The sequence below is a fragment of the Oryzias latipes genome, chromosome 21 (assembly GCF_053564925.1).
Source record: "Oryzias latipes strain Hd-rR chromosome 21, Olatipes_Hd-rR_3.1".
Taxonomy (NCBI): domain Eukaryota; kingdom Metazoa; phylum Chordata; class Actinopteri; order Beloniformes; family Adrianichthyidae; genus Oryzias; species Oryzias latipes.
The window spans coordinates 19,551,978-19,565,422 of NC_136257.1; the positions used below are offsets into that span (position 1 = coordinate 19,551,978).

General features: G+C 38.0%; 1 protein-coding gene across 2 annotated transcripts; it reads left to right on the plus strand.

Moving 5' to 3' along the window:
* Positions 1 to 7,581: 7,581 nt before the first annotated feature.
* On the plus strand, positions 7,582 to 12,746 carry serp2 (stress-associated endoplasmic reticulum protein family member 2). 2 transcript variants are annotated; one of them, XM_011489621.4, is made up of 4 exons: positions 7,582 to 7,807; positions 11,779 to 11,874; positions 11,977 to 12,049; positions 12,165 to 12,746. In XM_011489621.4, the coding sequence occupies exons 1-4, from the start codon at positions 7,724 to 7,726 to the stop codon at positions 12,203 to 12,205; spliced, it is 294 nt and encodes a 97-aa protein (XP_011487923.1). In that variant the 5' UTR covers positions 7,582 to 7,723; the 3' UTR covers positions 12,206 to 12,746. The 2 variants fall into 2 exon arrangements, with proteins under 2 accessions (XP_011487923.1, XP_004081733.1); XM_004081685.5 differs by lacking the exon at positions 11,779 to 11,874 and having other exon boundaries at positions 7,590 to 7,807.
* The last annotated feature ends 699 nt before the right edge of the window (positions 12,747 to 13,445 follow it).

Sequence of the window (13,445 nt, forward strand, 5' to 3'; positions counted from 1 at the left end):
GAAGAGCTGGTATTGTTTCCTCCAGAAAACATAATCAAAATGCACAACAGAAATTAGAAATTCAATAATCAGATAGCTGAAGATTAACAAGATTAATGTACCACCTTTTTGTGTTCTTATTGTATCTGTGACTCTGTCTTTTATTTTTTCCTGTTATATGTTTCCTGCCTAGGGACTATGGACGCAAATTCATTAATGTGCACTGTCCCTATTGAATAAAGCTTTAATAAATAAATTAACAGAGGAAAACCCTTTGAAAACTGAGAAAAGAAATGTAGCAAAAGAAGTGAGGAGGGAATGGTTTCTGCTGCAGACTTGTAAAAGCATGGTTGTTGTGGAAAATATTTTGGAGTAAAAAAACTAAAACGTTTCTCACAAGGTTACCACAAAATTGTGGTAACCTTTCCTTTCCCCAGGAGACCTCACACTGACTGCAGCCATTCACCGAACAAACCAGGGTCAGAAAAACACAAACATCTCAGCCTCATTTTGCTGAGATCAAGCAGACACTTTCTACCAGTTTTCTATGTTTTCCTGTGCATCTGTATGACAGCTGAAGCACTTTCTGCCATGTTTGCTCAGCTTGCAATCATATAAAAGTCTATATTTCTGGTCTACGGCCTACATTTCTTGTCTGAGTTTTTTTCTAACACTGATAGTCTCAGAGGACACTTTAATTAGTTCACATGAACCGACTGTCAGACAGATTTTTAGATTTTTGTCAAAGAAAAATGAAAAAATTATTGTATTTCTGTCTTTTAAGAAGTGTTTTTTTTTTCTGTACAGTGACGTTTTGGTTTAGGAATAAAACTTGAATAGAGATTAAATTTCTAGAAGGAGACCATAAAATTATCTCAATTAAACTTTTATGTAATGTTATTGAAAGCTAGAATCATCTGACATAAGTTAGCAAATCATTACAGAAAAAAAGAAACGTATGCCAATAGTCCAGCATGACGCTGGTTATGTAATGGTGCGGGGCATTGAACTTGAATGAGATCCTAGGACAATAACTTTAGTTGACTGTTTAAGATGGAAAATTTTCCAATGTGGGTGAAACAATTATGCATGTAGACTTAAACAAGATGTCTTCATAGTCATGAAAAAGTGACCTTCTCAATCCATCCATCCATTTTCTTAACCTGCTATTTTCCTTTCGGGGTCACGGGGTTGCCAGAGCCTGTCCTGAATACTGTTGGATTAAAGGTGGGGTACACCCAGAACAGGTCACCAGTATGTCGCAGGGCACCTTCTCGCCCCTTAACAGACATTTTTGCTGCCAGATGTGCCATTTTTTTTTATCACAGTCATGCAAGTTTGTACAGATTTTTAGACCTTGAACATATCATTTAATAACTGCATATTTTAATATACTTTCAAACATCTTATATATAACAATGATTTTAGAAATTAAATAAGTAAATCAAGACAGGTACAAAATAAAATAAAATACTAAATTCTAAAAATAGAACTGTTAAAAATGTGAGATCTTATTTGGGCATGAACTCCTCATACATGTGCATCATCACATGTGCAAGAACATTAACAAAAATCTGAACACTGCAAAAGAAATTTATATATATATATATATATATATATATATATATATATATATATATATATATATATATATATATATATATATATATATATATATATATATATATATGTATGTGTGTGTGTGTGTGTGTGTGTATGTATATATATTGGTTATTCTAACAGCAACCTTGGCTTCCATTGCACCTACGCAGTGCCACAGGCTTATTGCCTCCATGCAATGGTGCATTCATGCAGTAATTCCCAGACAAGTTTTGAGTGCATAGAAAAGAACAGTTTTCAGCTGATATCTGTACTGAAAATGTCCTGTTATCTATATTATCGTTTTATCTATAGACCATCATTATCATAATTACAAGAAATAAAGGATTGAAATATGTGCATTGAGATATGTGCATACATGTCTTTTGAAAATAGTCTTTAGAGCGAAAAAGAGGAGTGAAAAGTCTCCTGTCAGTGCATGTTGACATGAAACAGACTGAACATGAATGAGCTGCAGTTTGGTGTGTGTACTGCGTTCAGTGACACATGGAGCTCTGTCTCGCCTGATGGAGGGGCAGGGTCAGCAAATGAAAAGAAAAGCAGCTAGTGTGCTTTGGATGAAATGAATTTGAACCATTTTCCACATAGACCCTCACTTTGTTCAGGACACACCCTATGGGCCACCATCAAATGTTTCCTTCCTTCTTCCTCTGCCAAACCTCCCTTCTTCTGCAGCTGAATTCATCTCCAACGTTTTGTATGTTTTCTCTGGGGTCAATCCCTGTTTACCTTCCTCTCCGAGGAGACTCAAGCATGTGTTTGTATTCTACAAGGTGAGTGTTAACCATAATTAGAGCAGCAGGTCGGAGGTAAACACACCAAAAATCAGACCAAATATTTTCCTCAGGTAACAGAGAGCGGGGTTATTCTGCCGTGATGCTTTGAATATGTTTTCAACTGCAAATCCTTTACATTTCCCATGTCATATCAGAAGTCGTGTTGCATGTGCAAACTGTTTGTTATTTTTAAATCTTACACCTGTAATTCTGATTTTTTTTGTATGCATTTTTGTTTCAAACATAGGATAATCTTTGAGTGAAAATCCCAAATTTAGACCAAAAATGTAGGCATTAAACATTAATGTTAACATTAAACACCACCAATTTTATTATTTTTATAAAAATACTTGATGCTTGAGATCTCAAAATAATCTTTAAATTCAATAGAAAAAAAACACTTCTGATCATATTCATCACAGTTTCATTTTAACATTTACACATGTGAGAAAACAGCTATAAAGAATCAGAATCAGCTTTTTTTATTCAGCAATTACTTTTCACATTCTCATTGAAAGTCCATTTTAAGTTCCCAATGTATCATCTTCCTGCTTTTGCTTCTTTTTATCTGTCAGCGTCGCTTTCCTTTGTGCGGCTTTTGTTCTTGCAGCACCGATACTCTTGTATCCTGCATCTCAGGTGCTCTCTCCTCCTCTGTCAGGCACAAAGGGACAAAGTAAATCTTTGGGGATGGGGATGGGAAAGAGAAAGCAAGGTAATGCATCGTTGCAAGCTTATGGTATCCAGAGACATTTGATCTGCAGCTGCAACCTCTGTTGACCTGTGCTGTCTCTCACACATGAAGAAGTCAGTTTCATTTAAAAGTCAATGTGGTTGTACCAAACCTATTGGTTGTAAAGACGTTTATTTATTTTTGCAGAACAAGAAGTAATATTAAAAAGCATATTATATTGAAGATCAGGGTGTCAAAAACAGCAGTCTTCTATCTGGTTGAGCAGTTTTAATTCTTTTTTTTTTTAATCATCCAACCTCAACAATAGCGTTGCAACAACACTTGAACTGAAAGGGAAACAAAGAGAATCCCACTCTTCATGTGTTCAGCATAAAAAAACAACAGACTCATCAGTCCCCCACATGAGTCAGATGTTGAGACTGGCTTTTCCTCTCTCAGCTTGAGGAGTTTGTGTCCTTCCCCAGGCAGGCTATCTGTTTCAGTTGCTAGGAAACCACTTCTATGTCGCTGCCCTGCTTTCACTCTCAGCAGAAGGCTCAGTCTTCTTGTGAGAAGGGGTGAGTGATGTGAGCTGTGACTGACTCAGAAATGTGCAGACGTCATAATAAGTCAAATAGAAAGTATGGCTTTTGCACATTTGTCCTTTTCTTTTTTTTCCCCTAAATTGGTCACATGCTGAAAAGATTATGATGACTTTTGATGCAAACAAGTCTCTGTAATTTGGAGCAACGTGATGAAGCAAGTGGATTGTTTTGAAAAAATGATATTGAAATTGAAACAAAACTAGAAGGGGCTGCATTTCCAGAAGAAAATGCAAGGTTAAATGCTGTACTGCTAAATGAAAGCTGAATTTGCTGAAGAAATGGCTGAACTGTACTGGAAAATCCTGGAATATATTGAAAAGTTCAAGGACCAAAAGTCATAGTATGAATAAGCTGAAAACGTGCTGAACATTGTAATAGTAGAATGGATAAAAAAAGGTCAAAAATTGTAGAAACAGTAAACCATGAAAACTGAAATTGTTGAGGAAATGGCTGAACTGTCCGGGAATTTCTTGAAAGTTAAAGGAACAAAAGTCATAGCAGGAATAAGCTGAAAAAGCTGAACATCATAATAGTAGAATGGTTAAGGTAGGTGAAAAACTGTCAAAGAAGTGAAGTGCAATGTATTTTAATGGAGCAAAAATCCTGGAAAATCCTGGAATATCTTAAAAAGTTGAATGATTTGAAAAATCAAAAGTCGTAGCTAGAATAAGCTGAAGGAGCTGAACCATTTAATAGTTGAATGGTTAAAAAATTTGAAATGTCCGAATGGGGTCTTGAACCGGCGACCTCATGCACCAAAACTTCCCTATGTATTTCAATGGAGCAAAAATCCTGGAAATCCTGGAATATCTTAAGAAGTTGAAGAATTTGAAAAACCAAAACTCATAGCAAGAATAAGCTGAAAGAGCTGAACATTTTAATAGTTGATTGGTTAAAATAGGTGAAAAAATGTAGAAGTAGTTAAATGGCAAAAATGGCAGAAGATACTATAATAATATAGAAAGAATAAATTAAAAAAAACAGGAAAACAAAGGGTTGAATGCTTTACAGCATTCCACCAATAATCAAAATTATTATATGTTTAATGAAATCATATAGAATGAAGTATTTTTTGTGATTAATATAAATCAAATATACATGGTGCTGACACTTGCACACATTTCCCTGTGTTATGCATGGTGCCCTGCACAGCTAAAATGAAAAGCTTTTGTTGTAACCCTTGTGCTATCCTAGGCACTTTACCATTGGGAGTTGGGTCATCTAGACCCACTAGACAGTGCTCTGAACCTTTTTCCTTTACTGATTTATGAACCTCACTGGTGTCCTTGGATTACATGAAATCTTTCCACATTTATCCACCTTTTTCATGGTAGGAATAACACGTCAATGTAAAGATATTCGCCGACGTTTAACGCCTCGTGACTAAACAAAGGGCACCAATGTGAGTGTGCACACCGACGGGAAAAACGCCACGCGTAAAAGCGTCATTTTCTAAAAAACGCCTCGGGTTCGTTTTTTTAATTTGACGCGCCGCGTCAAAAACTATACGACCAATGAGAATGGCACTTTTGCACACCTGTCTGGAGCTTCTGAAGTTACAGTAAAACACAACTTGGGGACGCTCAAACACCAAACTGTCTTGCTGAGCACACATACGTCACGGCGAAGAAGATATACGCCAAGTACCGTCTACACTGCCGCGAAGAAATAAGACGAAGAAAATGCACTCACTGACGGACATTCTAAAATATCCCCGAAAACGCTCATGATACATTTTCAGCTCTTGTACCAGTCGATAAAACTCCCCATGTTCTTCTCTTCTCGTAACTATGGGATGTACCCAAAATCGACATCTTTTCCGGCGTCTTTCATCATTCAACAGAACTATAATTTCTTCATCGCTGGAACTGGAGCTAGAGCTACTGGTGCTGGAAATATTCATGTTTTCTTTGTTTGATTCTGACAAGCGCGTAAATACTTGCTCTCTTCTTCTGAGTGAAAAGTGACTTTAAGAAGCGTAAAGTTGCGCAGCGCCACCTTGTGTTCAGGGTGTTTTTTCTGTTTTACATTAAGCGCCATCTATTGTCAGGGAATGAAATTGCATGTTCGCTCAGCTCATCGTCAGCGAAAATCGCCTGGGTGTGAACACAAAAAACGTGTTGAAAAACGCTGGCGAATAACGGCTGGCGAATATTCGTCCCGGTGTGTACGGGCCTTAAGGGTGGGGTCATCTAAGATAGCAAAAGGGTTAAATGGGAAGTCAACCTCGTAACCCTTGTGCTATCCAAGGCACTTTAACATTGGGAGTTGGGTCATCTAGACCCCACAAGACAGTGCGCTGAACCTTTTTTCTTCAATGATTTGTGATCTTCACTGGTGTCCATGGATTACATGAAATCTTTCCACCTTTATCCACCTTTGTCATGGTAGGGAGAACACGTCAATTTAAGGGTGGGGTCATCTAAGATAGCACAAGGGTTTTTATAACGTGCATGTACGAAGTGTATGTTCAAAGTCAGACTGGGTGAGTGGTCTCTAACCCTGGTCCTCAAGAGCGACTGCCCCACCTGTTTTCAGCCCTGCCCTATTTTCTCTCAATTAGCTAAATCTGGTGATTCTAGATTTTGATTAGCAGAACACTCTTGATCTAGAAAATCACAAAGAAATAAGGCCCCAAGTAAAAAGGGCAGCAACTGTACAGAACTAAGGTTTGAGACCTATGGTTTGCGTCAAAGAGCGACAGTTTTCATGAGTCAAAATCTTCACTGGTCTCAACCATTATCTGTAATAGAACTGGATTGACAGAATCCCCCCCCCCCCCCCCCCCCCGACCCATTCTAAATGAAGTACCTGATGGTACTTCCGGTAGACTTCTTTTGAGAAATAAACAGCTATTACTCAGTCATTCTATTGATCAGAACAAGCATTCTAGCTCGGCTGCCTTTTCATAAAATTCTTTCTAATCTTAATTTTTCATGATACTTTTTCTTTATTGCAAGTTATTCAAGTAGTAAACTAGCCAATCAGGTGCCTAAATAAAAAAGCAGCGCTTGCTGGCCCCTACATTGAACATTTGAACCTTTAATTGACAGATTCTCCCAAGCCCACTTAAAGTGGTAGGAGTCTGGACTTCCAACAAGCTCACTCCTGATTGGTGAGTGGTTGCCATAGATACATTGACTCAGACTGACTCGGACCAATCAATGCTTGCTGACATCATCTAGTTCCAACATGACGGCGTCTACATCGCGAAAAAAATGGCAACTCAATTGACTTAATTTGGTTTAAACTGGAACTGAGTAATTTCTCAGTGCACTTCTCTGATACAGTCAATGGTCTCAATCATTTATTAAACCAGATTTTGAGAGTAAAAAGCCAAGTTACAAACAGTCTTCATTGTTTGACTGCCTTTTTTTTTTCATTTGATAAACTCAGTTGAGTCATCTGGAGTAAATTAAAATACAATTATCTGGACTTCAACTGCTCTCGTGTTTTGCCCAGTGCTAATATGTTTTGGTAAATCCCAAACTAAAGTAATGAGTTATTTTAAGTTGGTCAATTTTTAACTAATAAAAAGAAAGTTTTATTTAGGTGTATGGCCAATATGTGTGTAATATTATATCAGAAAAAGTCCTAAATGTGCACCCCCTACTACTAACTTTCCAAGTGGCTTTTCCAAAACATTGGATGCATTTGCTAAAGTAATTTATGTCCCAATCAAATAAAACTAATGTTCGACACGAGCAGCATACGTTGTAAAGTTCAACAACAGGAAGCTTGTTTTTATTCTTCATCCTTCAAAATAATAGTTTTGGTCTATATTTCTTTGTGAATTTTTGACAAACCTACAAAATAATCAGTAAGACACAAATAAAAAAAACTATAAATGGCTTTTAAAATATAATACTAAAATGTTGCGAGGCTGTTTTGTGGGATTTTCTCACAGTTGTAATATTATTTTGAAGTTACAACCGTCAGTTTCCTGTTTGTGCCCACCACTATCCTCTCTCTGGATGCTGGCTGCCGTCGTCCGCCTGCAGCACCAGAAAGTAGCTGTTAAGCGGAGAGAATAAATTAGCCTTGCTGTTTTCCACGCTCTGTGAGGAAAGATGGTGGCCAAACAGAGGATCCGCATGGCCAACGAGAAACACAGCAAAAACATCACGCAGAGAGGAAACGTGGCCAAGACGCTGGTGAGCCCTTCACGCGCATCCAGATGCCGGGGGGGAGGAGGAGGAGGGGGGGGGGGGCACATTAGCCATCAGAGGTGTGTGAACGCCGCTGCACGAGGATGGAGAAGTCAGCTGCCCCTCACACACAACGCCGTAGAGCGTGACTCAGGACCCCTTCAGCCCAGACTGTCTCTGTTTTAGTAAATAGAAGCGTTTTTTTAATGAATGCTGCTATTAACGCTCTACAGTACCGGGGTGAGGGCAGGTTGATGGGATTGCAACCTTTTTGGAATGGAGCATGCGCTCTAGGAAGTAATAAAAGGACTAATATATGAGGAAAAAAGTTAATTGGACAAGAAACAATTAAGTATTTGTAGAGAGTAAAAGGCACAGTAAAGTTTGCACATGTTTGTAATTCCTGTTACCACTTTTTCCTCATTTTACATAAGTGTATTTTTTTTTAAAAAGTAAACGTGATGCCACTTCTAGTCAAATCTATGTAAAGAATGTTTACATGATCCCAAAAATCTGTAGCTACCATGTGCTATGCATTTGAGAAATCTGAAAAGCTGTGGGTGACCTGCTTCGGTCCATCACCACCTTCCTCTCTGAGTTGATATTTATGTGACATAAATACTCAAACGCTTATGTTATGGTTATCAGCCATGATTATAGTCACAGCGTTATTCTACAGGGTTTCAAGAGCTGTGTCTCAGGTGTTTCATTTGTCGTTGCTCTATGGTTTTTGGCCTCTAAATTCTTCCCTGTGACTAAGTGACTACTTCACTGTCAGATTTTAGGATTCATCCTCACACAAACACACATTCTTTTTTCTTCAATAAACAGATTAGCCCAGATAAATGGGTATAGATGCAGATAAAAATCCAACTGAGACATGATGATGTGTTCCTCAGATTTTTCTGTTATTATTGAGCAAAGAAAAGAAGCAGTTTCTGAGGGTGTGTTCAGACTGGAAAAGACTGTTGGTCCGGATCGAGTCCTGAACCCTGCGTTTGGTCTGTATTCAGACTGCCTTTCAACCAGACATTTATGTTTCAAACCAAAGCTTTTAAACAAAACCACCTAACTAAAGATCTCTTCAGTCATTGGCTAGGAATTATGAGCAAAGAGAGAAAGAATAATGGAAGTCCTACGCTTCCTTGTAAGGATAGTTCACTTATTTAAATGTTATATTTCGCTGACCAATTTTGAACGTCTGTATCAATGTCAGGCACAACACTTTTACTTGTTACTTTGGTACAGTGGAGACATGCTGCAAGGCCATTACTGAGGAGACAACGGCTTAAAAGCTACACTAATACGTGTTTATGACAAATAGATTGTTGAGAGAACAGTGTCACGTTGTCATGCGTGTCACGTTAAAGGTTGTTTGATAAACCTGCATTCATCGAACCACATTTCAGTGACTTGCTGCGTCTTATCCTCATGGCTGCCACCTTTCTACTCTGTTTACATCCCGTAATGCGATGGTGGCCGTTTTGGTCCAGCTGTTCTGCTCAGAAAACTCAGAGCGAACCGGAGCTCAGTTTGATTGGAAACGAACGGAGACCACCTCCAAAGATGGGTCAGAGAGCGGTTCCTGGTCGTGGATCAGAGTCCGCTTGGGTGCATTCAGACTGTAAATATGTTCCGGATTATCGGGGAAAACAAATTAAATGGATCCAGTCAGAATACACCCTCAGGATCGACTCCTGTACATGTCAAGATTGGTGTAAGTAGGAAAAGGATTTTAAAGTTAGATCCTTTCGTTTTAGATCGTTATCATTATATTAAACTTCTTCTCTAAAATCTAATCGTATTTCAGACAAATATGGAGATAGAAGTGAAGTCCACCTCACAGCTAAAAGGCACCGGTTCAATTCCTGGGCTGGAAGATTTCTGCGTGGCGTCTCCACGCTCTCCTTGTGTCTGTTCTGGGTTTCTCATTGGTTGATTGGTGACTGAGTTGTCCTTTGATGTGAGTGTGTATAGTTGTGTGTCTCTGTGTCGGCCACCAGAGGCCTGGCAAACCATCCAGAGTGTACCCGCTCTTCAACCAGCAGTAGCTGGGATAGGCTCCAGTAACCTCATGATCCTAAACAGGATTAAGTGGTTCAAAAACTTGATAGGTAGAAGTAAAGTGCATAAATAAATGAAGCCTTTTTTTCTTTTTTCTTTTTACAATTTAAGCCCTTTTGCCTTATCAGAAAGTTAAAGTGTCAGTTTCATTTAAAATGATTTGATTTTGTTTTGTTTTTTCTTTAGTTTCAGTGTAAACATGGTGTAAAAAAGGTGAAAAGTGAAACCCCTGAGACCTCTGTCCACCACTTTGACTGGAGAATTCTCTCATTTAAACAAACAGCCAGAAGAGATGAGGATCTTCATAAAAGGATTTAGCGTATCAGTGTGACCATCAGCAACAATTCTGGAGGGCCAGTGACAGGATACGCTTGTTGAAGATAAGGATTTAATTGCCTTGATTAGATTTACTCGACTTTCAGTTGGTTTTTTTTATGCGATAAAGATCACCTTTTGGGAAGCAGTGAGGTAAATGTGTTACTAAGTTGCTTAAAGAAAAGTCATCCTGCCTCCGTGCTGATTTTTAAGCTTTTACCTAAACTGATTATTGTTTTTTGTTTTTCATTTTTAATCAATTAATTTTAATGTTTAACAAAGATTTTGATGTCATCCTATTCCCGTGTACCCATGTGTGTCTAGCATATCCTTCTGACTGTTTTTTATGCATGCTAAGAAATAAGTAGTACACTTGAACTTTATTTTACCAAGCATAATTGAGTATAGCAGGTATACTATAAACCATGTATGTGTAGTGTAGGAAGTATAATAACGGAATTAAATTGTAACATTTTAAGTTGACAGTATATTAGTACATAAAAAGTAAACTTCAAGTATAATGCCTTCGTGGTACACTTAAATAGACTACTTTTGGCTAAGGATATGTACATAAACACAAGTACAATAACCTGTTGAGTTTTTTAGGAAAATATTTGATCTCAATACTTTGATTAAATTTGAAATTTTTTGCTGAGCCAGAATGAACATAAGATGTTCAAGTTCCGTCTTTACGGATTTGGATCCGTGCTATAACCAATAGTCCAGACCCAAAAGGGTGAAGCATGTTTTTAAGCAAATCAAAATGTTGGAACAGACTAAACATTTCAAGTCAAAAACTTACTGCATAAAGCCTTCTGGTCCTAAAGTTCCGGAAATTAAGTTCCAGAATGAAAATTTTTTATCTAAAAGCAAGACACTATAAGACACACACAATGCCTTCAACCCCCAACTCAAATATGATGAAACAGAAAATGGGATATGAACAGAACTTCAAATCAAAATTTGCCTTAGTTCAATCCTTTCAGTTTGGAGAATCATTCCATTTTTAGGGGTACTCCCTTAGTAAAAAGTACTCTATTTAAGTGTACTTGAAGTATACTTAGTCAATACTAAACTGAGGCAGTGTACTTGAAGTTTACTTTTATATACTATCTATGTACTGTAAAGACGGAGGTTCAGGAGTTTCCTCATGTTTAGCTGGATAGAGCCGCTAATGTTAGGTTGGGGGTGTGAGGGGCTGTAAGCTAGCAAGAGAGCGTGTAAACAGAGAGCTCTCAGTTATGTGTGATGGGAAGCGTGTGGGGGGGGTTGCTCCTTCAACACTCAGAGGCGAATTTCTAAAGAACACCCGCGGCTCTGCAGAAACCATGTCCTAGAAAAGGAAACTGTTTTTGTTTGTTTTTTGGGCTAACAGCTGCATAATCATACCTGCAAATGATTTTTACAACATAGTCCCTCTCTGTCTCTGAACTGAGAAAAGGTGTGTTGTGTTTACGACATCCTCCCCTGTTAAAGGTTTCTCCTGCAAACATGGAACAGGTCTATACAGATGATATCACCTTGGGCTTGAAGCTTGAACTCATCATAACATGAAAACAAAGGGAAAAAAACTGCTGACTCGGCATTTCTGTTTGTAGAAAGCCTCCGCAGAGCTGTCTTTGAGGACAGCTGTGATGAGTAGCAGATGTGAAAGCAGGCTTCATCAAAAAGCAAATGTAGAGAATTGGGAGAAGGTAGAAGACGTGAATGTGAAAGCATTCTTGCTAAACACGTTTGATTTTGTTTTGTTTTGTTTCAACTGCTGCAGCTTTTTAATGTGTTTTTGTTTTACGCAGCGACCGCAGGAGGAGAAGTACCCTGTGGGTCCCTGGCTGCTGGCTCTCTTTGTCTTTGTTGTTTGTGGATCAGGTACCAGTGCTTTTTACTGTCCGTCACAGATTAGGATGAAACATGGGGATTAGTGCAGATTATGGTGGAGGTTTGGATTGGCTTCATTTTGTGGACTCTTTTTTTTTTCTCTCAGCTATCTTTCAGATCATCCAGAGCATCCGGATGGGGATGTGACCCTACATCACCTACCACCCCGTCTCAGCTTTCCTGATGTCCTCACTGAGCCTGGACCCCCCACCCCCGCCTACAAACGCCCCCCCCTGCCTTGAATCAGCGTTTACAGTGTTGCAGTCTGTGGGACTGACACCTTTTCTATGGACAGTCTGAAACCACGCTGGCTGGAAAACATGGATCCTCACTGGCTGGAGTGTGAGAATGTGTGTGACAACGTGCCAAACTGGTGTCTTGAACTTTTCATCTGTACTGTAAGAAAAGTGATTTTTGCAAATAAATGTTAAGCATTTGGCCGATATTTATTGCATTTTTTTCTTAAAAACACATCCATTCTTTGGGGTCAGAGCCCCAATTTTGAAGATTTTTTTTTTTTTTGTATTGGTTTTTCTTTTTTCACAAGTTTTTATTTTTATTCATCCTTTATTGTTTTTAATCATTCTGTCTTTTATTTATTATTGTTCTGCCTTAATTTTTCAGCGTATGTCAATGTACAGCACAGTTGTTTTAAATGTGCTTTTTAAATAAAGTTTGACTTGACAAACATTCTTGTATTTTATTGGTAATTGGAAGAGGAGAGCATCATTAACCACGAGCCTCTGAATGTGATTCTCTAGCTCCGGCTGTTCTTCAGGTATGTTTGGATCATTTAGGATTCTTTGTATCCAGTATAGTTTTACTGTTTGTTCTTGGAATGAATCCTTGATAAGCTGCAGGAAAGCCACACTGTTATGTTCTTTTATAACACCTTGTCTGACTGAAAGACTTCAAGGAAGAAGTGTAGATGTGACCGTGATAAAATACTTCTATGGCAAGTCAAACATTAGCTGGTAAATTTAGAGTTTTATATAATGAGGTCAACAGGTCACTGCGTAACAAGTCTGATGCCTAATCCTCAATTCAGGCATCAGTAGATAAATTTAAGTGTTTGAGAGTTTTTTTTAAATATTTATTTAATGGCTTTTGAATAAAAGCCATTAAATAAATAATTTAATTAACTAAGTCATCTTGCTTAAAAACTTTTAATTTATAAGGTGTTGTCTCCTCAATCATCTGAGATGTACAATCACAGAAAATGCATAACACATTCTAAGAAAATGTTGGATTTTTCTAAGTTGTTAAAACTTTTTACTGCTTTTCCGATTCATAAAATTCCCCTAATAGAAATCTTTAGCCAAGAGTTATGTTCTGTATTCAGTTAACTAAAAAAGCCAGTCAGGAAGTAACAATAGTATCTGATAGA

Bases quoted from the DNA above. Each gene is read 5' to 3' on its own strand.
- serp2 (XM_011489621.4), top strand. From the start codon at position 7,724: ATGGTGGCCAAACAGAGGATCCGCATGGCCAACGAGAAACACAGCAAA. The intron at 7,808-11,778 runs GTGAGCCCTTCA...TTCTGTTTGTAG, and splicing joins GAAACGTGGCCAAGACGCTG to AAAGCCTCCGCAGAGCTGTC. The intron at 12,050-12,164 runs GTACCAGTGCTT...TTTTTCTCTCAG, and splicing joins CTTTGTTGTTTGTGGATCAG to CTATCTTTCAGATCATCCAG.